Here is a 23,617-nt window from a genome sequence, read left to right as displayed (position 1 = left end):
AATCCTCTCAGAGGTGTAAGTGTGTGTGGCGAGTGTACAGAACATAAATCCAGCTTTAATAACTTTCATTCTATACAAAATCTGATGATTTTAGAAGCAATAATGTCAGTAAATCGGTATCGGCTAACATTGATTATCAACCATAACATTCATATTAATATCGGCCCAAAAACTTCCTATCGATGCGTCACCAAAAACACCTGCTGAATTTAATGATCACACTTTATTGGGTGAAGAGACATCCAAGCTGAAACATTTGAATAAAAGTGGAAAATGAGGTCCTGCAGAAGGTTCATGAGCACTCCTCTTCCTGCAGCTGGAGGGGCTTTGCTGCTCCTTCTCTGGAGAGCCGGTCAGCCTCCTCGTTGCCTCTGTAGCCCGAGTGACCCGGAATGTGCATCTGAGAAAGAGCAGAGGACATTTTAGGGTCTGTGAGACCCAGGAGAACCAAGCAATGTCCCTGAGAGCCTCCTCAGTATCGGTCTGGAGCTAAGGAGGATCCTGGGTGAATCTCCAGCCCGCCCAGGTGGGGGCAGCATGGTATCAACAAACCCTCCATTTTGGGTAAAGAATTCAGTTGTTCTCTGACATGATGCAGGACAGTTCTGCTGTGATGCCAAAACATCTCACATCAGTCCCACGGACAGCTGGGCTCCGGTGAGGGAACAGGGAGCCTGAGGCTCCTCCCCCTCAGGTCGGCTCAGGGGTCGCTGATCGGGGCTAAACGCTGTTCTAACCCGCTCTGCCTCACGCCCTGGATCACACATGTTGTACGTGTATTTACATGAAAAGTTTACATGATGGTGTTTCGACCACGCCGGTCACGTACGTTGAGATTTATCAGCTTGTAAAAGCTCATAATAAGCATGACTACTCACTAGAAATCCGCATGTCACATATATGATGTCACCACATAAGCCCCTCCCCCTTAGCGTAGCTGCTACTCACCACATGACCAGATTAATGGTGGTTCTTTCCTCCTGTGGGAAGTTTGCTGAACTTCCAGCCTTTTCTTCAGTTTTCTCCGTTCGATGACGTCACTTTGTGAACTGTGTTTGTAGTCCTGGACTTATTTTCACACAAAACCTAAAACAGTGTTTCCCTCGTTCTACAATAAGTGTCCTTGGTATCAGAAAGCTTCTTTAAAATTCACGGACATCATGTGTGAAACCCATGGCACATAACAAGCGGAGTTAGAAAATAGCCTTTTTAGCCCCGTTGACTTGCATTCAGGTAGTCAGCTGACCTCCTGCTTAGAGCACATCCTGTTGCTGAACGTAGACCTGGCCAACTGCAGCAAGCCCAGATCATAGCACTGCCCCCACAGGCTTGTATAGTAGGCACTACCTCCTGCTGCTGTTCTGCACCGCTGCTGCTTCCAGTGTGAAGTAGGGTTAGAAACAACCCTGTTGTTGGTAACATTTCTTTGTTTATTAGGGACCTTTGTCGGCTGACTTTGCGTTGTTGTCTGAGTTCACTGTGAACTGGGACTATTGGTGGTAAACTGGGAAATAATGGAGACCGGTGGCTTGGGAAGGGAAAAGCCGTGTTAGAAAGTTGACTGAAGGCAGCGAACCATGGAGCCGTGTCCTGCCCAGCATGCTGACTTACCACCACGCTGCAGACGAGTTAGCTCTGTGCTAGCCTGCTAGCCAACAGCTGCATCATGCTGTCTGAATCTCTGCCTGTGTTGATCGTGTTGTTTTCATACAAGAAACAAATGATGCTGATGCAGAGGAACGTAACGCTAAGCTGTTGTTATTGCGTTAGAAAATCTCCATCTCAGGATGAAGATTAAAGTCTTGTTACACACGGTCGGTCCTCGTTTCTGATCAACTGATTGGATGGGTTAGGGTTAATAAAACCCAGACTGATGCCCATACGGCTTCCAGATGGACTGCCATTCATACGCATTTCCAGAAATCTGCTCCAACTGTTTACACACATATCTGCAAAAGAACCATGAACATACACTGATCTGATAAACAAGTGCGACTGTACAGAGGCTCAGCATTCATCTGATATTCACCCAGACCACCTCCAGCTCAGAGTTCAGCTCATCCAGCTTCATGAAGTCCTCCTGGTTGGTCACATTACCGCCAGACTTCAGCCTCCAGCCATTCAGCTTCCAGGTCTTCACCCAGCTGGTCACACCTACAAAACCAGATGTGACACATACAGAACCAGATGTGAAGAAGAAAATATCATTTCTATAACACCTATCAAGATAAAAATCACAAGGCGCTTCACAAAAAATATAAAAATTGTAAAAATAGAAAAAAAGCATTTTGAAAATATTTAAAAATATATTTAAAATGAGCAAGAATAAGCAATTGCAATTTAAAAGAAAAAGTGTTAAGAAAGAGAGAAAGTGAATAGGAAAGAGGGAAATCAGTGGATCCTGAGGAAGGTGGAATAGATGGGGAGAGCAGAATAAAGAGAGAGTGGTGAAGAAGGTCATCCAAAAGCCAGCTTGAACAAGTGAGTCTTCAGCTGCTTTTTGAAGGAGACCACTGAGTCCACTGATCTCAGGCTCAGGGGGAGAGAGGTCCAGAGTCTGGGGGCCACAGCAGCAGATGATCTGTCACCTTTGACCTTTAGCCTGGTGCTGCACAACCAGTAGGTTTTGGTCACTGGACCTCAGGGACCTGCTGGGGGTGTAGGGACTAAGAAGATCACCAATGTAATATGGTGCTTGTCCATGCAAGGCCCTATAGACCAGAACATCACACCTACAGAACCAGATGTGGTGTCCCACATACATAACCAGATGTGACATATACAGAACCAGATGTGACATCACACCTACAGAACCAGATGTGACATCACACCTACAGAACCAGATGTGACATCACACCTACGGAACCAGATGTGACATCACACCTACGGAACCAGATGTGACATCACACCTACAGAACCAGATGTGACATCACACCTACAGAACCAGATGTGACATCACACCTACAGAACCAGATGTGACATCACACCTACAGAACCAGATGTGACATCACACCTACAGAACCAGATGTGACATATACAGAACCAGATGTGACATCACACCTACAGAACCAGATGTGACATCACACCTACGGAACCAGATGTGACATCACACCTACAGAACCAGATGTGACATCACACCTACGGAACCAGATGTGACATCACACCTACGGAACCAGATGTGACATCACACCTACGGAACCAGATGTGACATCACACCTACAGAACCAGATGTGACATCACACCTACAGAACCAGATGTGACATCACACCTACAGAACCAGATGTGGTGTCCCACATACAGAACCAGATGTGACATCACACCTACAGAACCAGATGTGACGTCACACCTACAGAACCAGATGTGGTGTCCCACATACAGAACCAGATGTGACATCACACCTACAGAACCAGATGTGACACATACAGAACCAGACTCACCGTTGATGGTGAACTTGCTGTCCGTGTACAGAACCAGCTTCTGGACGTGGTTCTGTCGGGCCTGTTCCAGCGCTCTGCAGGCTGCCTGCATCAGTCACAAAAACCAGGTGTAACCATGGCAACAGTTAACAGACTTCAGGCCTGTTCTCAGGTTCTGTGATCCAGTTAGAAACAAATTGAACAACCAAACCACGATGTGACCTTTAAAATGTTTGGGGTTCTGGGTTGATCAGTTGAATCAGAACTGAGAGGTGGTGGGCGGGGCTTACTTGTATCTCTGCTCTCTGATTGGTCTGTCTTCCCTGTAGCCGCTCTGCAACGTTCCTGACCAACAAGCAGCAACAGGTAGTTATGATTAGTCGTCCTGTGATCCTACAGGCTTAGGTGTGTGTGTGTGTGTGTGTGTGTGTGTGTGTGTGTGTGTGTGTGTGTGTGTGTGTGACTCACAGTGGGTGGTTGTGACCCCAGAAGACCCCGATGCCAGCTCGGGCTCCTCTCTGCCCGTTGGCTGAGCAGCAGCCATCGGTGTACACCACCACAGCATCACCTGGGGGGGGGCACACAGTTTGTCTGAAACGTTTGCTCACAGCTTCCTAAACACACACACACGTATGCACGCACACACACACACACACACCCTTACCCATGTAGGTGAACCCATCACCACCTTGTGATGTCTGGTTTTCTGATGGTTTGACTCGTTTAGGGTGAAGCTCCATGCTCTCGTCTGAGTGACACCTCTTTTTCCCCAGTGGGATGTACTGGAGTGGCTCTGGACCTCGCTTTGGGAGAAGACTGGCATTTGGATCTGCACCCGGACTCACTGACGGGGAATGTGGAGGAATGGGCTCTGAAGTGGAACCAGTTCCACCAGAGGGTTTGAAAGGTTCAGAGTTTTAGCTCATTTCTGGTTGGATGTTCAGACAGATCAGATCCTCACCTCTGGAGCCTGCTGGAGCTGCAGAAGGTTCCTCTCCTCTGAAGAACGCCCAAGCATCTCGCTCTGATGCAAACTTCTTGAAGGAGGCAGCAGGAAACTTTTCGACCTGACTCTTGCACTCATCCCTATCAAAAAGATAACAATCAGCTGATGGATGCACCTGCAGCCGAACCTGAACCTGGGACTGATTCTCTCGGTTCTGGGTCTGGGTCAGCATAACCCAGAAGGTTCGTGATCGAACCAAAAACCAAATCTTGTAGATAAGAAACCCTCCTGGTGTCTTCTGGACGTTGCTTTCATTACTGAACCTTTTGGTGTTCTGGGTCACGTGAGTTCTGGTTCTGAACGAGTTGTCAGGTAGATTAGGGACTCACCATGAGTTGTAGACTCCGGGTTTGAATCCCTTCCTGACAGAGTAATAAAACTTGCCCTTGGGCATGTCGGTGGGGCTGCAGGCACTCCTGCAGGCTGTCCGAACCAGACCAGCGAACCGGGTCCGGAGGAACATCACCGTACGAACCACCGGAGCATGGCTAGCATTGTGGTACTCCCGCGATGTAACTAAACTAACGACTGATGCGCCGGTAACCGTGGAGGAACCAGCAGAGGAACCGGAACGATTAAAAGTTCAAACAACGAGCAACAACGTAGATCTTTAGTTTACAAAGTCTCACGATAATCTTCGCTGGTCCCTAGTGAATTTAAGCAACTCTCGCGATGTTAAAATATCGGGCTCTGATTGGATTAAACTGAGTCTCGCGTTGTTTCGGTCTCTTCCTTGGCCGTCGTTAACAGAGGTTGGTCGTCTTATTTATCGTTGCAGAGACTTTTCTGGTGAAAAAGCTGTTTAATGGCGTCTCATTGCCATGTTAATCTACAGAAATGGGTCTGTGGAGTTTGATACTTTAGATGAAGTGGATGTTGTTAGCGGATGGTTCTCCGGTGAGAGTATTCCTCTGGTTAAGATGGAACATGCAGCAGCTAGGCTAGGCTAGGCTAGGCCGTTCAGAGATGAAGGGGCATTCATTGAGCCCAGTTTACAGAAATGAGTCATTTAATGTTGGATAGCTTAAGTTGAAACACCCGCCGGCTGGAAACAACCACGTGTTTCGTGGTGAATTAGCTTTCTGCTCTAATCCGGTCTAAGTTGTGTTAAAAACCCGTTCTGGACCGTACATGTGGTTGGTGTGTTAAAACTTTATTGGCTCTGTTTTCAGAGACCAAGGCCATGTTCAGTACCAGCGCCAAAATAGTGAAGCCGAACGGCGAGAAGCCAGATGAGTTCGAGTCTGGGATCTCCCAGGTAAGGTCACCTGAGCTTACAGGATGTGATTGATGCTGTTCCAACACCACTGACCCTGGTCCTGGTGTGTTCTTCAGGCTCTTCTCGAGCTGGAGATGAACTCTGACTTGAAGGCTCAGCTAAGAGAACTGAACATCACAGCAGCAAAGGTGAGTGTTGTAGTCATCTGATGTTCTGTTATGTGTCTCCGACATGGACATCCAGCGAGTGTCTCCTGGCTCTGTCCTGGTGGCGTATGGGAGCGTAGCTCTGAGCTGAGACGTACAGTCCCGTTCCACGCTGTCGGACAGAAAGCACCGTCCCCGGCTGCTGGCTGGTGAGGACGGGCGTCCTGCATATTCCTACATCTTCCCAGAGTCCTTTGGGACCGTTACTGGGGAGCCAAACCATGCAGGACACATTTGTTCATGGACAGTGGTTCTCATAGCTGTAACAGAAAGCAGCTGGACACGTTTCTTCTTTAGGACATCTTGTCTCTCAAACGTGGGGGTGGAGACCAAAAGACCTTATGGAGGAGTGCTGTGACCCGGAGAAAAGAAATGTCCTACTCTACCGTCTTTTCATCTGCTTTGGTCTAAAGTGGAACCAACCCTGGAGCCTGCTTTCTTTGTTGGTTTTATTTCTTGTTTTCTGTTTGTTGTAGGAAATCGAGGTGGGTGGCAACAGAAAGGCCATCATCATCTTTGTTCCTGTCCCACAGCTCAAATCTTTTCAGAAGATTCAGGTGCGTCTTGTGAGGGAACTGGAGAAGAAGTTCAGTGGGAAGCATGTGGTCTTCATTGCACAGGTGAGCTTTAGAGTCGGAGCTGTCCTGGCTGATGTGACAGTGATTGTAATCATCTCAGAAGCGTAAATGTGTGTGGTGTGTGCACATAATGTAAATTCAACTTTAATCATTTCCATTCTATACAGAATCAGCTGATTTTAGAAGCATTAATGTCTGCATATCTGCAAATATCTGTTATCAACCATAACGGTGATATTTATATCGGTATCGGCCCAGAAAGTTCACATTGGTGCATCTTCATTTGATTTGTTACAGTTGAAAAAATAGACAAGTTTCGTCTAATCCACCCGTAGATCTGGTCCAGCTCTAAACTACAACACTTACTCTTCAAACCTGGACCACATTATTCTACTTCAACAACAAAAGCCATGACAGACAGCTGGTGAATGTGCAAACTTAAGTAGATCAGTTAAAGTCCACTAAAGGTAACTTAGTTATGTGAGGTGTTGTAGGTTTGGATTATCGTGTTGGTAACATGCAGGAAGTGGAAAAATAATCTGGGATGAACCTTTCCACATGAGAAACTAGAAAGGGAACCACTTCAGCTTGTGTACAATCAACAATAAATGAATTAAATAAAACAGAAAGAATTAAAAAATGAAAAAATTTAGCCACATTAATGAGGGGAAAAAAATCTATTAAAAATTTCTGGCCCTCTAAACTACCTCAGCATGCTTTAGTGAAATTCTAGCGTGGGCGTGAGCCACCAGGGAGTTGCAGGTCATGTATAAATTAGCCCCAGTGGTGTGTGCATATGCTTTAGGCCAGTGTTGTATTACATTGTTAAAAACAACCTCCTGTTGCAAAAGTATTCAGTTTTATTATTTTTGATTAAGTTTTGAAATAATTCAAAGCAAGTAGCTTGTTGCTATTGGCTTGTATAAGGTAAGCTTATAATATTAAAATGCATGATAATTTGGACTATTGCAGATGTTTCCTGCCAGGAAATGGGATATTAGGGATATTATAGGGTGAACAGCAGCAGAGTTGGAAAAGTCTGCAAACACACAGAGCATGCAGCACTCCAAACATTTTGATGTGGTTGGCAGGTCTGTGGCCATCCTGTTAGGCCTCCTTTCTTTGCTGCACACAGCTTGGTGTAGGACGCAAGGCATGGGGCAGGGTCTAGTGGGTGTGCTCGTCATGTGAGGTCATCATCGTGAGACCAAAACACAACATGGGACGCAACAAACCCACCCGAGTCATGCTGAAGAGTGCTTTTGGAAAAGGGGCATAAGGGTCACTTTGTCTCCGACATGGACATCCAGCGAGTGTCTCCTGGCTCTGTCCTGGTGGCGTATGGGAGCGTAGCTCTGAGCTGAGACGTACAGTCCCGTTCCACGCTGTCGAACAGAAAGCTCCGCCCCCGGCTGCTGGCTGGTGAGGACGGGCGTCCTGCATATTCCTACAACTTCCCAGAGTCCTTTGGGGCCGTTACTGGGGAGCCAAACCATGCAGGACACATGACATCGGGTCTTAACAGGGTTGTTTTGAGCGAAAGCATACTTGGTTCTGGTTCTGAAGTTGTTTTCTGTTTCAGAGGAGGATTCTTCCCAAACCCACCAGGAAAAGTCGCACAAAGAATAAACAGAAGCGTCCGAGGAGGTGAGTGAGCGGTGTCGGGTCCACATCCAGTCCTGGGTCATAGCTGGATGAGTTGAATCAACTCTGATCTTTCTGGAACAAGTAGAGGAGGAATCCTGACAGGACTGTTCACAAACGGGGAACTAAAAGACCCTAGAAGGGTTGGTTCTGATGAATCATCTGAATCAGTTACGTAAAGTTTAGATCAGGGATAAAAGCAGGAACTCTGTGAAAGTTCCTTCCAGCAGCTTTCAGATCAATCATAATTTAAATCTTTAAACTTTCCATTTCTTGGGAAACGGTTCCTGGTGACACGGACCGTTGGGTGGCGGGAAGACAAGTCGTCGTTAGTAAGTCTGTGTTGTAAATCCAGACCGTCTTAGAACTAGTTCTTCCTCATGAATCTGATCCTGCTGAAAAATCCTGTTTGTCTCCGACATGGACATCCAGCGAGTGTCTCCTGGCTCTGTCCTGGTGGCGTATGGGAGCGTAGCTCTGAGCTGAGACGTACAGTCCCGTTCCACGCTGTCGAACAGAAAGCTCCGTCCCCGGCTGCTGGCTGGTGAGGACGGGCGTCCTGCATATTCCTACAACTTCCCAGAGTCCTTTGGGGCCATTACTGGGGAGCCAAACCATGCAGGACACATGTTCTGGTTCTGAGAATGTTTTATTGTCCCATCTCTGAAATCTTTCTGGTGGATTTTCACTTGGCTAGGAAAGTTCTGATGAACCTGTAATCCTGGTGGCTCTGGTCTGGTCCAGGGCTAGGCTTGTTGTGCTGCTGAAGCAGGACTGTGATGTCTCTAATCTCTAAAGGGAAACCTGATGCAGAACATTGTTTTTCTCCCTCAGCCGAACCCTCACCTCAGTCCATGACGCCATCTTGGAGGACCTGGTGTTCCCCAGTGAGATTGTGGGCAAGAGGATCCGAGTGAAGCTAGACAGCAGCCGACTCATCAAGGTCCACCTGGACAAGGCTCAGCAGAACAACGTAGAACACAAAGTAGGTCATGTGACCCGGGTCTTGGTGGCACTGCCTGGAAGCATTCGTCTGGTTTCACTTATATTAAAATCAGTTGTAATCAACTAAAGTCATTCCAAACCAGACGGTTCCGCCTGGTTTTAAGCTTGGTTTATGCTTGACGCATTCACTTTCCGCTTGGTGATGCGGCTCGCGGATGGAACGCGCTTCACAACTCGCAGCGTTTATGGTTCATGTGGCTTGTCTCTGCGGTGAGCCAATATTCTCCCAAACTGTAGGGGGCAGCATGGAGCTCTACAGCATGCATCCAACACTACACCATAGTAGAAGTGGAAATCACTGTTTACAACATGGCATTCCAGCATTTTTTAACGGCGTCCTCGTCTTTTCCGACGGTGCGAGCTATTTCTCTCCAAGAATTATTAACAACATGTTGATCACGGTGATCTTTGAGAGCCGAATCATACAAATGTCTGTATTTACGAACCTCTGCCATACTAGTTCTTGCCGGTCCGCCGTGTTTTTCCGCGTCCGACTGTCCGCGTGGTTAGAAAATTTCCGAGGTGCGCGGTGCGAAAAGTTTGGGCCGTGTGGAGGGGTGTGGTTGTTAAAATGACGCAACTTTTGCACGCGGACCCGTGCGAACCTTGCGGGCGCGTCAAGCATAAACCAACCTTTAGTGATCTGGTCCTGCAGGGTCCTCACTCATCAAACATTGATAGAAGCTCTCCGATGTTCCTCCCTACCATAAACTCGCCCAAACCCTGACGTATGAAACATGCGTAGGTCAATCGTACCATGTTCCTCCTTCCTGTGCGTACCCAGGTGCTCGTGTTAATTGTCATTTACATATATATGGAAATGTCCTTGTTAACCATATTTGGTCACACCACATCCTCTAAAGCCCAGATACCCCTACGCCTGATTTATGCTTCTCTTCCTGCGTCAGTGTGGAGACGCCACGCCATTGAGTCAGCTCAAGGTATCCGGCGAGCTCACAAAGGGTGGCGGACACAAGTGATGCAAACTCACTCTTGTAGGAGAACCGGTTCTCACGCCTCTGCTCACTAAAATGAACAGACTCTTTTCGGAGAACCGGCTCTCGAGGCTCGGCTCACTAAAATGAACCGGCTCTTTTGGCTCAAAGGGCTCCTCGCATTTTTTGTTTTACAATTAATTCATCACCAGAAATGATGTAAATGAGTGAAATCATTGATCAACCTACAAACTGCCGTTAAATCAACTTTTTATTTAAAGACGAGGCGGGTTGGGCTTGTTTTTAGCACCTCTGGTGTTTGTTGAGTAGAACCAAAGGCCAGACTGATCTCCTCGGTGAAACGTCTCCCCTGCTTCATTAGCATCTACAGAAGGGATTCATCACCAAGTCAAACGTCTCAGATGGGTTCATGATATAAAACCTGCTGCAGCTCGCCACACTGAATGTGCTGGTTGCACTTCTACAGAGGGGGTGGGGTCTGAGTGACGTTATCAACCCTGTAAAGGCTCGTTTTAGCACAGACTGGCTCAGGAAGAGGATTTAAAAATGGGGGAAAGTTGTAAAGTATCCCTTTAAATAATTTCTACCTGTCCAACACTAAACAGCAGCAAATTCATTTAAATAACAAAACTAAAGTGAGTTAACTAATTATAGACTAAACTACTTACAGGTAGAAAAGCTGAGATAATCCCACAGGAACATCTGTAGATCCTGCTGAGAAGATGGTTGTGAGTTACCCTAACCCTCCTCCTCCTGCTGCTGCAGATGAGGAGCAGAGTCTTGTCGAGGAGTTTTGACCAAATGTGTGCAGCTGAAAAACGGAGAAGGGGAGCAAGAAAGGAGGAAAAAATCAAAACAAACTCTGACTCAGCTCCTCAGACGGAGCCAGCTCTAAGTCGTTCCACGGCCAACCATCACAGTGTGATCCAACAGCAGAAAAAGAAAATATCATTTCTATAGCGCCTCTCAAGATAAAAATCACGAGGCGCTTCACAAAAACAAAAAATGCAAAAATATAAAAGAATTTAGAAAATGGTTAAAAATATATTTCAAATAAGCAAAAAATAGACAATTGTGATTAAAAAATGTTAAAGAGAGAGTGAATAGGAAAAAGGGAAATCGGTGGATCCTGAGGAAGGTGGAATAGGTGGGGAGAGCAGAATAAAGAGTGGTGAAGGTCACACCAAAGCCTGAACAGGTGAGGAGACCACTGAGTCCACTGATCTCAGGCTCAGGGGTAGAGGGTTCCAGAGTCTGGAGGCCACAGCAGCAAATGATCTGTCACCTTTGGTCTTAAGCCTGGTGCTGCACAACCAGTAGGCTTTGATCAGCAGACCAGCCATGCTACGTGTCAGGTTCACGCGGGTCGCAGGTGTCTCTAGGTTCTGCAGCTGTTCTCCACTGACATCATTACTGACCTTCAGTGTTGTGGTTCCCTGTCCCACCACTAGATGCTGTTCCTCCTGCCGACGCCACAAACGGCTGTTTTAAGAGTCAACTAATCGTGTCGTGCATAAAAGTAGAGCTTAGTGCACCAGGATGCTCTAATGTGCCATCATTAGCTTCTAGTGATCAGCTGTGTGCCGTCTAGACAAGATGATAGCTTACCAAACTACTTTAGTGTGTGTGTGTGTGTGTTAGAAAACCATATGCCCTCGCAGCCATCACTCGCTACTCCACACCCGGTAACTTATTTATACAGCTAGTCATTCACACCTGGGCAACAAACAATAACATAAGTAATCTAATTTACGTAACCTAACTTGGCTAAATAAAAAGTATAAATACAAAAGTTAACTTTAGTGGGGAAGAAATAAGTCAAGGTGAACTTAGGCTAAGGTAAACTGTAAGAAGCTCGTCTGTTGAGGAGGAGCGAGTTAACGCAGCAGGATCTTTAGCGTAACACGTGGCATCCATAGGTGTCCTAATGGTAATAAAACCTCCATCACTACTGTTGCTGCTACGCACATACATGCAAGCAGCCGTAAAACCGTTCCTGCGCACCGGTTTGTAGGTACTGGGTCCTGGACTCTGGTTTCTGCTCCAACACACCTGGTTCGGTGGATCTGTAGAACCGGGGCTCAGGCCTCTGCTGCACAGGCTGGACCCAGAGGTCTTCTGATAGAACATGGTCCGATTCCAGCATGAGAAACCACCAGAACCAAGGGATTTGGGCCATTTCACTGCTTCTGTCAGGGTTACAGGCAGGCCAGCTGATTTAGGATGTAGGTTCTGGTAGAACCAGTGAGGTCTGCTGCTGCGTGACCTCTGATCCAGTAAAGCTGAAGGTTCAGCGTTTGTCTCCGACATGGACATCCAGCGAGTGTCTCCTGGCTCTGTCCTGGTGGCGTATGGGAGCGTAGCTCTGAGCTGAGACGTACAGTCCCGTTCCACGCTGTCGAACAGAAAGCTCCGTCCCCGGCTGCTGGCTGGTGAGGACGGGCGTCCTGCATATTCCTACAACTTCCCAGAGTCCTTTGGGGCCGTTACTGGGGAGCCAAACCATGCAGGACACAGATTCTGAACTGTGATGTGTCCAGTCCTGAATGTGGTTCCTGACTGATGTGCTGCTTCTTGTTTCAGGTGGAGACCTTCTCCGGCGTCTACAAGAAGTTGACAGGAAAAGATGTGGTGTTTGAATTCCCAGAATTCCAGCTGTAAATGAACCAAACAGAATAAAGTGTTGGCTGTTCGTGCTGTGTGTGTTTGGGTTAGTGCCCCTTTACGGTCCGTTTGGGTCTGGTTCTGAGTCCTGCAGCTAAGAACCCATTCAAAACCTGGTTACTTGCAATGACCTGATTCTACAAAGCCATCTAAACACCAGTAAAACCCAGTTATGCTCGTGAGCGGGGTCTAAAAACCGGTTATTACCCCTGGGGTAACCCTTTCCTAAGGTGTGCTCTGCATGTTCTATTAGAGCAGGGCTCGGCGACCTTTTCCCATCAAAGAGCCGTGAAAACTGGGTGCCTCAGCAGCTGCGGCGTGGTGGGCGGGTCCTACCGGGCCTGGCCAGGTGCTGATTTCTTAGCGTCACGTCTCCTTTTTAATCCGATGACTTGGTTTCTCCCTCATTTACGGGGATGGAGATGGCGGCTCTGGTGTTAACCCTAACCCTAGAGCTCATTTAAAACCAGCATGGCAGCTAACCAGAGATCTGTACAGGAGAGCCAAAGACTGCGTAGGAGTAAAATCAGTCACGTTTTCACAAGAAGGCACAACAGTGGCAGGGTTCACATTGATCGAATATTTCCTGTATTTGACATTTTATTTTGGTAAAGAAACCTAGAGACTGCTTGTTTGGAACGAATCCCCCGACGCCTGCAGATGCGCTGACATTTTTATCGGTACGCTCATCACGGAGGCAGCTCCATCAATCAGGATAAGATTCACATCTGAGCGTTATACTGCTCAGCACAGCTCGCTGAAGAACCGTGCAGGAAGGTTCCTCTCACTGAAGCAAGTGTTTTCAAACCCTTTCTCTCAGAGAGACGTGTCACTTAGAAAATGTTGCTAGTGATGAAACTTTGGCTGAGTAGCGCTTGTTCCTGTCTCCAATGTGGCGACGCATCCATGAGCCTGAGGATGAGTCCAGAACTTCTTATCCTCTCCAGCTATAGAGACTTGGGGATCTCAGACGTTCCATGTATACAGGGGTAAGTCTTGTGCATGTTAACGGGTTCTTCTGAACACTGGCTGCATGTAAATGTAGTCACTGGTGGTAATGGAGGTCACATGGTAGCAACAGTGGTCCTGGGACACAGTCCCCTCCACCAGCAGGTGTGGGGGAGTCAAGTATCCTGCCCAAGAACACGACTGACATGAATCGGGGTGTCAAACCAGCAACCCTCCAGCCACAGAATGTGTTCCTGAGCTATCATTGCTGTCCCAACTCAGCAAAGAAATGGAGGAGCTCCTCCACATGTACTGCAGTGACTTCCTGTTTTTCCTGGTAGAACATCTGGGTCTGGAGTCTAAAAAGCTGAACTTCTGGTATATTTGGTTCTATGCCGTTTTCAGGTAAACGGGCTCAAGCAGCTGGTCTGATGAGAACAAATCCTCTTCCACCAAACTCCAAGAATCATTTCAGTTGGAAAACCAAAAAAGCTCATCAAAACTAAAGAAGTTACATTTCTCAACGGTAGAGGGAGATTTAATGATCTGGTGAAAGGAAAAGGGGTGTGGCCTGGGTTTGCACCTGCAACCCCACTGAGTTCTGTTTAATTTGACTAACTGTCCCCAAAAGGCTTTGCGTTTTCCATCCTACCAGCAGTAGATTGCTGCATCCATTGTTCACATTGGTTTCTGGCTCCAGTCCTTACTATTAATATTTATTTGTTCATATTGACATAAATAATATTTAGGCCTAGTCCACACATAGCCGGGGTTTTTTGAAAACGAATATCCGCCCCTCCAAAAACTTGCATCCACACCACCTTGTTTTAAAACAAAACTGTCCACACGTACCCGGATAAATACGTTGTTAAGGACATGCCAGACCTGTAGGCGGCAGTACCTCCCCCATTCTTAACCTCGTCGATCGACTGTGGTCTTGCGCCAGGAGCAGTAGTTCCTCTTGCAAACACAAACCAGCAAAAAGCGCTTGGACAATTGATGGATCGGGTAGTGACAGAGCGCAGCGCCGAGGGCTTCCATGATGCCGGCTAGTGTAAACACAGGTCGCACACGTGAATTCAGAATTTTTGTGTCGCGGAAAGTGACGTTGCGGACCTTAAAACTCCGGTTTTGTCCGTCCACACGCAGACACCCAAAACAGAGAAAACGCAAATCTTCACTTTGGCCGGAGTTTTTAAAAAGATCCGTTTTCGTGTGAAAAAACTCCGTTTTCGTGTGGATGACAGGCCAAAACGTAGAAAAATATCTATGTTTTGGCAGATCCCCGGCTACGTGTGGACAGGGCCTTAGAGTCCTGCTCTTCATCCCACTCCAGCTGGTGGTGGTGCACCAAGAACCACCACAAAACCGTTCAAATGAGAAGACAACCTACAGAAAACAGGAAAAGAAAATGTTCCTGAAGAGGGGAGAAAATGGACGTGACACAAAGTAGAGCTCACAAATTCACTAGAATACAAAAAAAATAATAATACAGATGTGGTGCCCCCACCCCACTTACTGGTACCCCACCTGGGCCACCCCATTTGAAAAAGCCTGTACACGCCACTGAAGTAAAGATGTTCTGGTGCGGGACCATCGACATATAAATACGGGACCCAGCAGAACTTCTGGTTCCAGAAAGGAAGACATTTATTTCAGATACAAGGGAAAGTAGGAAAATGGAAAAATATAGGAATGAATAGTAGAGATCAAAGAATAATATCAAGATTGGGCTTAATAATACGATGCATCTGATAGGGAAACATCCCACAGGTTTGTGGGGTGGGGGGAGAAACAGTGGAACATGTTTTATGTGACTGCATAAAATATGAGGAAAGTAGAGGACAACTCAGGGAGAAATTAAAAAACATGGGAGGTGGAGTGATAAATGTAAAGAATTTGTTAAATGGTGAAGAAAGGAAATATAAGTTGGTTACTGAGTCTAAAACACAGTGGTTTGTTGAATAGAATTTAGTTTTTTTACGCTCTTACTCCGACTCACACTCCAGCACAGTAGGTGGCGGAAATGCAACTAGAAGTCAGATGCCACCCGCCAATAAACACGAAGAAGAAGAAGCGCCGCTTGTGTTAGCAGTTAGCTCGTTTTCACGCGACTCCTGCGACTTTTTACCTTTTTAAGTAGTTTTGTGTTCATATTTGAAAACGGAGGGCTTAGTCCCAAGTCCGACTGCAACTTTGTTAATTCCCGCCTTCAACTAGCAGCTAAACATTGTGTCATGCTAACGGCTCACTGGTTGGTGTGACGCACACAGGTGTGTTTTACCTGTTCAAAGGCGGAATGAGGCTGAGCAGAGCCTTCATCCGCGCTGTCAGCTCACCTGCAACAGGTAAGAACAAGTGCTGCTTTGTAGAACAGAAGCTCGTCAGGGTTCTGGTTCTGGTTGGGTTCTTGTCAGGCTCAGACGAACTCTGCAGCATCAAAGCGTTACCAAGTAGAAGACGGTAATTATTTACAGGAACTAGCGTTACTTTTAGCTTGTTTGGCTTTTCTCCCGTGCTGTTGGGTTCAAATCTTCCATTCATGCGTCACTAATAATAACATGATGTTAATAACATCAGCTGTTAAAGTCAGACATCTTGTTGTAGGGTGGGAATGGTAAACACACAGAGGGGCAGCTGTGTAGCTCATCACCATCAGAGTGTGAATGGATGAATGTAGGGTCATGTAGTGGGGCTTACAATGGGTTAGGGTTAGGTCAGAACTGGATCTCAGTCTTTGCGTCAGACAGACGTTGAACAGTAAAAGTTGTTCCGGTGGTCTCTGGGATGGAGAACAGCAGCTACTCTGATCGGTTCTGTTTAATGTTGTCTTTGCGCTGCTCAGAAACAGTTGTTCTAACATCAATAATCTGTTGGACAGTGGCATGGAGGTCAGCTCAGTCCAGGATCTTCTGCAGTTCTCCATCAGACTACAGGAAGTCCCAGCCATCCATGCTCAAACATCTGACCTCCAAAATAAAAGCCACTGGTCCAGTGTCTGTGGCTGAGTACATGAGGGAGGTTCTAACCAACCCAGTGACGGTACGTAACATTCCTGTTATCCAGAACATTTTATTTATTATTCCTTCAAACTGATCAGCTGATCATCAGACCACCTCTGGAGAGAGGACTTTGTTCTTATTTCTTCTCGAATTGTGGCAGGACGTTTAGAGTCAGAGCAACAGTAGAAACATGAGACAGGTCCATGTTTATCTTCATAGAGCCCAGACTAAGTGAACCTGACAGTTTGGACCTTAGTTCTAGTTGCTGGTTCTGAATGGACCTGTTTGTCCTATCTTAGGATGGTTTTTCTACTGGAGCTGCTCTTCAGACTGACCTGTCTTCTCCTTTAGGGTTACTATGTGAGGAACAACATGCTGGGACCCGATGGAGACTTCATCACGTCTCCAGAGATCAGCCAGGTGTTTGGGGAGGTGAGCTTCTGGAATCCCTGAAACAGTACCTGGAGGCTTGCAAACATGTTTATGCTCTGGTTCTCATGTCCAGGTTTTGGAGATGGTTCTAATTAGCCGAGGTTCTCCTCAGAGGTGGTGGATACCTTTAAGTACCTTGGTGTTCACAGCAAACTGAACTGGTCCAACAACACAGATGTTCTGTTTCAGAAGGACCAAAGCCGCCTCCACCTCCTGAGGAGGCGGAGGTCCTTCACAGTTAATTCCCAGCTGCTAGAACCCTTTTATCACTCTGTGGTTGGCTCTGTTATCCACTCTGCTGGTCTGTTGGGGTGCAGGCAGCTCTGACCGAGACAGGAAGAAACTGAACAAGCTAGCTAGCTCAGTTCTGAGCTGCCCACTGGATTCAGTTGAGGAGATGTGTGAAAGGAGGATGCTGGGGAAGATGACCACCATTTTAAAAGCCCGTCCCACCCCACTGCATTCCACTGTGGAGACCATGGACAGCTCCTTCAGAGGCAGACTGAGACATCCCAGATGTAAAACAGAACGCTGCCGTAGGTCATTCATCCCCTCTGCAGTAAGCGTGTAGACCTCCTCAGTTTGACTCGTACTGGCATTATCCTGGTACACAATACCACCAATACAATACTCAGTATAGTTTAACTGGTACCCAAAAGTATGACCATATTTCACCGGTTCTTTGAGGCCTTTGCTGGCTTCTGGTCGGGTACAGAATTGATTTTAAAATGTTGTTACTTGTTTTTAAATAACAAAATGTTCTTGCCTCTCAGTATTTGTCTGAGTTGTTGACTTCTCATGGGGCTGTGCAGTGTCTTTGGCAGTGGCGGTTTTACCATTAGGCATAGGTCGGCGGCCACCTGGGGCCCCCTTGTGTTGGGGGGCCCCTAGCCCTGACTGCCGGCACCCCTCTGTTAATGCCACAATATTCTTATTACCATCCTTTCGCCACAGACGGGATTGGACATGCGCACTTCTCATTACCATAATTCCTGAACCGTTCAAGATATCATTAAGATTCCAAAAGTGCTGAAAAGATTAAAAATGGGGCTTTTCGTGCATATGCAATACATTACGGTCTCCACCGGGATTCCCTGTCTTGAGTGCAACCAATCACAACACAGATTCAGAGATATGCTGAGTTTGTCATCCAAAATGCCCCGTTTTAAAACTTTTGAATGGCTGATCAGATTAAAAAAATTCCAACAGTTCCTAAGTACGTAAAAGCAGCTTTCCAACGATCTATAGCATGAAGCAATCAGAGTTATGGAAAACATCGCTACAAGGGGAAATTCTGCTGTACAGCCTGATTGAAACCGAGCGCAGCGCCGCGGTGAAAGCGGAAAATGGAACGGGGAAGCTAATCAGCATAAAAGCCAGCATGAAATTATGGAAATGCCTCAAAGAAAATCAACACGATCTGTTAGGTGTCCCAGAAGGCTTATATCTGAAGACAGTGACCACGAAGGACAGATCTCCGGTGAACCAGGGTATGAATGTTTGTTCAGTCTTTATTTTTTTTATTTGAACAACCCTCAACTATTTGCTAATTGTAAGATTCAGCTTCATTCCAGCATTATTTCTTTTTACAATAAACAATTTTTTTTGCTAAAACAAAAGTTTTTGTATAGCAGTTCACGGTGTGCAAGTGAAGCACCCCATGGCGGTGTGAGGTGTGCAGCACTCTGCCTGCAGCTGGAGAGAAACTGCTTCAAGATCTACCACATCAAATAAAAACGTCTGAAAGTTTACAAAACTAAATGGTCTTAAAACGGCTAAAAAAGATACCAAGGTTCACACTTTTTTAAGATTAGATGCATTACAGATCAAAGTTTAAATTGTTTGCCCAGTCATTTTGAAGTTCCTGTTCAGTAAGAAATGTAAAAAATTCAAATCCGTTTTTTGCTTTTTTCTCTTTTAAGCTGATTATTTAAAGGCTTTAATAGAAATAAATTCTAAATACAAACCAAACACTGAAAGCTGAGGTTGTTCTGAAAAAAGGAGAAGAGTTACACACACTTTGCACTTTTTATTACAATTTTACAGCCATAAGATAAAAAAAATACCAGGCGGCCCTGTTATAATTATGGTCATAAGAGGGTTATTAAGACGATGATGCACAAACCGAAAGTGATTGGTAGTCATTCCACTCCAATCCAGTTGGTGGCAGTAATGCACCAAATTGTTGTTTGCCAAGTGCCATAAGACCACAAATAAGAGTAAGAAGAGAGGCGGGGCGTTCGTAACAAACTCAAAGCGATAGTCAAAACATTAAGCATGAAATTAAGTTATCCTAGTGGCTCCAATAAGAGAAAGAAGCTGCATGTTTCATAAAAGCTTTTATTTTCACTTCTGAAAGTGACGTCGTTTTCGATGTAAAAATCAAAGGAAGCAGAAAGGAAAGACAATGGAAAATGTTTAAAGGGAGGAAAACATAAACCAAAATGGAAAATAGAAAAAAACACAAAGGCAAAAGCACAGGAGCACTGACAGGAAAAAGAAAGCAGAGCAAATATTGAAAGCGCTCAAAGGGAGGGAAATACAGGAAAAAAAGAGGATGACTAATAAAAAAGGATAATAAATCATGTCAGAAGAGGGGAGAGTTTCGCAAATCCAGTTAAAGGTCAGATTGTTGAAAATTTAGTGTAAGGGGCCCCATGTCTGTGTTCGCCTTGGGCCCCCAAATTGCTAAATCCGCCTCTGGCCTTCGGTCGGCTGATCGTGGTCAACCGTTGTGCCCCTGACAAATGTAAGGGCAGAGGAGAAATGACATGGCTCTTTCTTTAAACCTCTTTTGTACGTTATTGCTGTGTTTGTCTTCAAATTCCATTTTTGGTTCTTTTTTAAACACAGGAAAGGTTTTTCTTTACCTTGCTGACGTTTCATTTGTGGCTTCAAACTTCCTCAGAGCTGACGCTGATGGTGGCGTCACTTTCTACTCCGTTTATCCATTTACTCATTGGATCGTGCATGGGACTGCATCATCGGAGAGGGGAGAGCGGGCAGCAGAGGGCGACAACATCCTCTGTTGCCCACAGATAAACGGAGTAGGAAGTGAAGTCACCATCAGCGTCGGCTCTGAGGAAGTTTGCAGCCACAAATGAAATGTCAGCAAGGTAAAGAAAACCCTTATCTGTGTTTAAAAAAGAACCAAAAATGGCTCTCTCTTATTTTCAGGCCCGGCCATGATGCCAACAGAAAAAGCAGGCTTGTGTTTTTATTGGCCTTAAGCAGACATCAGTAGAAGCCACAGATGCGAGGAGAACCTTAGAATGATGGTGGAAGCACACCAGAACCTTGGTGCTGTTCTGACTGGTTCTGACATGTCTGCTCCTGCAGCTGCTCGGTGTTTGGATCATCAGTGAGTGGATGGCAGCCGGGCGACCCAAACAGCTGCAGCTGGTTGAACTCGGACCAGGGAACGGATCTCTGGCAGCCGATGTCCTCAGAGTAAGAACTGACTTGTTTTTATCAGCTGGGATGAGAAGTTCTGGACTCCTGTTTTTGGGTTCATCCCATCAGACCACTTTGTGTAGAATGAGCTTCATTGTCCTGCTCCTCCAGAAACGGGTCTGCTGCTGTTCTTCATGTTGTTCTGGATCAGATTAGACTCACGTTGGTCTCATCTAGTCTTCTGGTTTAGGACTCGTGATTGGACCAGAACACTGAAAGCAGGTGCAGTCTAACCCCGCCCCAGTTACTCATGGTTTTTACGCAGTGCTCATTTTGGAAATCTAACGTTCCTGGAAAGCAAATACTGACGTCAAACCAAAGTTCACTAACCCTCCCACTCCTTATGGGTGAGTCCGCGAGGAAAGTTGACCATTCAGCAGGGTTGATGGTTCATCCCTTCAGGTCCATGTGGCATGGGTGAGGTGGTGCTCACTCCTCACCCCTGTCACGTGGACCTGAAGGGATAAACCATCAACCCTGCTGAATGGTCAACTTTCCTCGCGGGCTCACCCATAAGGAGTAGGAGGGTTAAAGGGAAACAGATGCCGGAGCATGGGGTGGGGGGTTGACATTTAAAACTTGCGCCCACAGTTTCTAAGTTAACACACGTGTCTTTCAACAACGGTAGTTTTTTCATCGTTACTGTTCCCCTGCTCTTTCCGACAAGATCCGGCTCAATTAAGCCGTTTTTACGTCTCCAGGTGTTCGGTCAACTGCAGTCGGTTCTGGGCGGAGCCTCTGTGTCTCTCCACCTGATGGAGGTGAGTCCAGCTCTGAGTGACTTTCAGGCTCAGACCCTGACTGGAGGCGGGAGCCAGAAGGCGGACTGTGAGGAGGACCCGGTTTACCGTCATGGTACAACTGCTGCTGGACTGCCGGTGTCATGGTACCGCTGTTTAGAGGATGTCCCTGCAGGTGTGTAGCATCAGGTCACCAAGTCACGTCTGTCTAAGGTGTTGATTCCATAGAAAGTAGTTCAACAGGCAGACAGGATCCCTGTCCCACACTGTTCCTGGACCCAGATAACACGTTTTCCACAATGTACAAATACACTCATGTCAGGAAAACAAGCCGCAGCAGATCAGTGTTTCAAAACGGCTACGAAGAGAGCTAGCCACTCAGGAATGAGCTAGAAAACAGGATCTGGGTACAGAGAAGATGGTAAATTCTTACATCCTCCATCAAAGGTGTAACAGGAACAAAGCCAACACGTGTCCGTGGTTAACAAACGGGTTAAAACATGCCTGGAGAAAGAAAAATGACTCCTAATAACAATGTCAGAGGAGCATGGGGATATTAAATAAGGTAGTTAAAGATGGAGTAAAATACACACATCCAGACTATTTTATTGATGATGGGCTGAAAAATGAGTTTTTGTTAACATCGGGCGCCAGTTAGCAGCAGAAATTCCCCAGAATGGAAATAAGGTCATCGATAATTCACTGATGGGAAATAATCTAGACACCATCTGTCTGTCTGTCTCCCTCCCACACGTGCAGAGCAGATGAAAACCTTTGTTAAAATCATCAACGACGTAGATATGATGCTAATTAAGGAAGTACTGGATGATCTTACGTCTGTAATCTCTCTCTTCAGTCTGGATTATGTCAATAATTCATAAGGCTAAACAGTGCTTTCTCTATTATAAATGACTACCTTACTGCTTGCTTATTTATTTATTTATTTATTTATTTATTTATGTCATTAATTATAAATCTGATATAATAACGGGGTGACACATTGTTAAATGTAGGAGCAGGATGATAGTTGATTATGTATTCATATCATTATTATTGTTATTATGGTAAATATGTGTATAATTAGTCTTTATCCTTGTTATTTAGATGGCTGGATCAGAAACAGATGCTGGGATCTTTAGTCGGAGGTTAAAGAGCAAGTCACCCCCAAATAATTTTTTTTTGCTGATAAACTAAATAAACGAGTGTCTAATCGTGCTGCAGACACGTGTCGTCAATAATTTGGCACTTCAGTGCATCTTAGTTAAAATTTAAATATTCTGCCTAAAACTGGCAGTGTTGTGCCGTTGTCAGGTAAAAACTCTGCACTGTATTTTCATTTAAATCTGCCACCGCTATTGGCTAAGAGGTATGCTATGATGTAAACTGGTACGTTATGATGCCACAATGCTGTCATGAGCCTGTGTGTGTGTATGTGTTAGAAGCTCCGCCCTCTCGGTCTGCCAGGCAACAGCATGTGTTGCATTTTTCAAACATGAAGTGGGAGTGCAGTTAGACTGGTAGGGGTTGACTTGCTCTTTAAACATGAACTTTGTAAATCTGAGGTTGATGCAGGGTGGGGTTAAATCAGCCCCCTTTGGACCTAGGCTTTTGCTTTCCTCTGGGTGTTTATTTTTTATGTGGTTATTATTTTTAAAATGTGTCATCTTATGCTCAAATAAACATCTTTAAAATCAGGACCTGGAGCCAGAGAATGGCTCTGGTTCTGGTTTCTCTGAACCAGCCCACACCAGCAGCTCAGAGTGGGTCAGGTAGACATCTGACAGCGCTGAGGTTAGGGTTAGGGCTGTTAAACTCACTCATTGGGTCTCTTTCTCCAGGGTTCAGCATCTTTGTGGCTCATGAGTTCTTCGACTCTCTGCCTGTTCACAAATTCCAGGTAAGAAGGGCACAAACCAAGGCGAGGCTGCTCTATTTATAAACCATTCAATGTGCTTTCCATGAGCAAACATTAAAACCTGCGGGACAGAAAATGCAAGTTAAAATTAAAGGGTGAACAGCTACTGTGTTTTCAATCTTGGTGTAAAAGTTTCCAGAGCTGGGACACCTCTGAGGTCACGAGGAAGCTGATTCCATCTGTGAGCAGCACAGTAGCCAAAAGCAGCTTCTCCTGTTTGGTTCTGACCCGGTTCTACCAGCTGACCGCCTCCTAAGGATCTCAGAGCCCTGCTGGGCGTAGATACAGGAAGGAGATCTGACATGTATTTGGTCCCACGCCATTGAGTGATTTATAAACTAGTAGAAGCACTTTGAAATGGATTTTAAACAAGTGAAAGCGTCGGTCGTCCCCTACGAGTGTTCCAAAAGGGTTCTGATGAAGGCAACTGGAC

At 46.0% G+C, this 23,617-nt stretch overlaps 3 protein-coding genes and 4 non-coding genes across 9 annotated transcripts in view; 6 read left to right on the top strand and 1 right to left on the bottom strand.

Annotated features, from left to right (window-relative positions):
- Positions 1-204: 204 nt before the first annotated feature.
- On the bottom strand, positions 205-5,096 carry rnaseh1 (ribonuclease H1). Its single transcript, XM_070544610.1, has 8 exons — positions 4,752-5,096; positions 4,378-4,502; positions 4,081-4,287; positions 3,885-3,984; positions 3,707-3,761; positions 3,438-3,522; positions 2,030-2,154; positions 205-400 (listed from the first exon to the last, which is right to left on the bottom strand). The coding sequence occupies exons 1-8, from the start codon at positions 4,883-4,885 to the stop codon at positions 293-295; spliced, it is 939 nt and encodes a 312-aa protein (XP_070400711.1). The 5' UTR covers positions 4,886-5,096; the 3' UTR covers positions 205-292.
- On the top strand, positions 5,031-12,722 carry rps7 (ribosomal protein S7). 2 transcript variants are annotated; one of them, XM_070544618.1, is made up of 7 exons: positions 5,031-5,174; positions 5,595-5,680; positions 5,758-5,829; positions 6,324-6,467; positions 8,008-8,072; positions 8,904-9,054; positions 12,614-12,722. In XM_070544618.1, exons 2-7 carry the CDS (start codon positions 5,606-5,608, stop codon positions 12,689-12,691), a joined length of 585 nt encoding a protein of 194 aa, XP_070400719.1. In that variant the 5' UTR covers positions 5,031-5,174; positions 5,595-5,605; the 3' UTR covers positions 12,692-12,722. The 2 variants fall into 2 exon arrangements, with proteins under 2 accessions (XP_070400719.1, XP_070400717.1); XM_070544616.1 differs by having other exon boundaries at positions 5,146-5,319.
- Positions 5,868-6,083, top strand: LOC139068149 (small nucleolar RNA SNORA73 family). Its single transcript, XR_011519748.1, has one exon. It is a non-coding gene; the product is annotated as a small nucleolar RNA SNORA73 family (small nucleolar RNA).
- On the top strand, positions 7,719-7,934 carry LOC139068152 (small nucleolar RNA SNORA73 family). The gene has a single exon (XR_011519751.1). It is a non-coding gene; the product is annotated as a small nucleolar RNA SNORA73 family (small nucleolar RNA).
- On the top strand, positions 8,485-8,700 carry LOC139068150 (small nucleolar RNA SNORA73 family). Its single transcript, XR_011519749.1, has one exon. It is a non-coding gene; the product is annotated as a small nucleolar RNA SNORA73 family (small nucleolar RNA).
- On the top strand, positions 12,334-12,549 carry LOC139068151 (small nucleolar RNA SNORA73 family). Its single transcript, XR_011519750.1, has one exon. It is a non-coding gene; the product is annotated as a small nucleolar RNA SNORA73 family (small nucleolar RNA).
- A 2,989-nt stretch (positions 12,723-15,711) lies between the features above and the next one.
- Positions 15,712-23,617, top strand: part of ndufaf7 (NADH:ubiquinone oxidoreductase complex assembly factor 7) — a 14,378-nt gene continuing 6,472 nt past the window's right edge. For both annotated transcript variants that reach the window (XM_070544574.1, XM_070544573.1), the window contains exons 1-6: positions 15,712-15,990; positions 16,524-16,684; positions 16,996-17,076; positions 20,416-20,526; positions 21,231-21,444; positions 23,108-23,166. In XM_070544574.1, the coding sequence (XP_070400675.1) occupies positions 15,942-15,990; positions 16,524-16,684; positions 16,996-17,076; positions 20,416-20,526; positions 21,231-21,444; positions 23,108-23,166 (675 nt within the window). In that variant the 5' untranslated portion in view covers positions 15,712-15,941. The remainder of the gene's footprint in view (positions 15,991-16,523; positions 16,685-16,995; positions 17,077-20,415; positions 20,527-21,230; positions 21,445-23,107; positions 23,167-23,617) is intronic.

This window comes from Nothobranchius furzeri, chromosome 2 (genome assembly GCF_043380555.1).
Source record: "Nothobranchius furzeri strain GRZ-AD chromosome 2, NfurGRZ-RIMD1, whole genome shotgun sequence".
NCBI lineage: Eukaryota > Metazoa > Chordata > Actinopteri > Cyprinodontiformes > Nothobranchiidae > Nothobranchius > Nothobranchius furzeri.
This window is presented reverse-complemented; position numbering and strand designations above follow the sequence as displayed.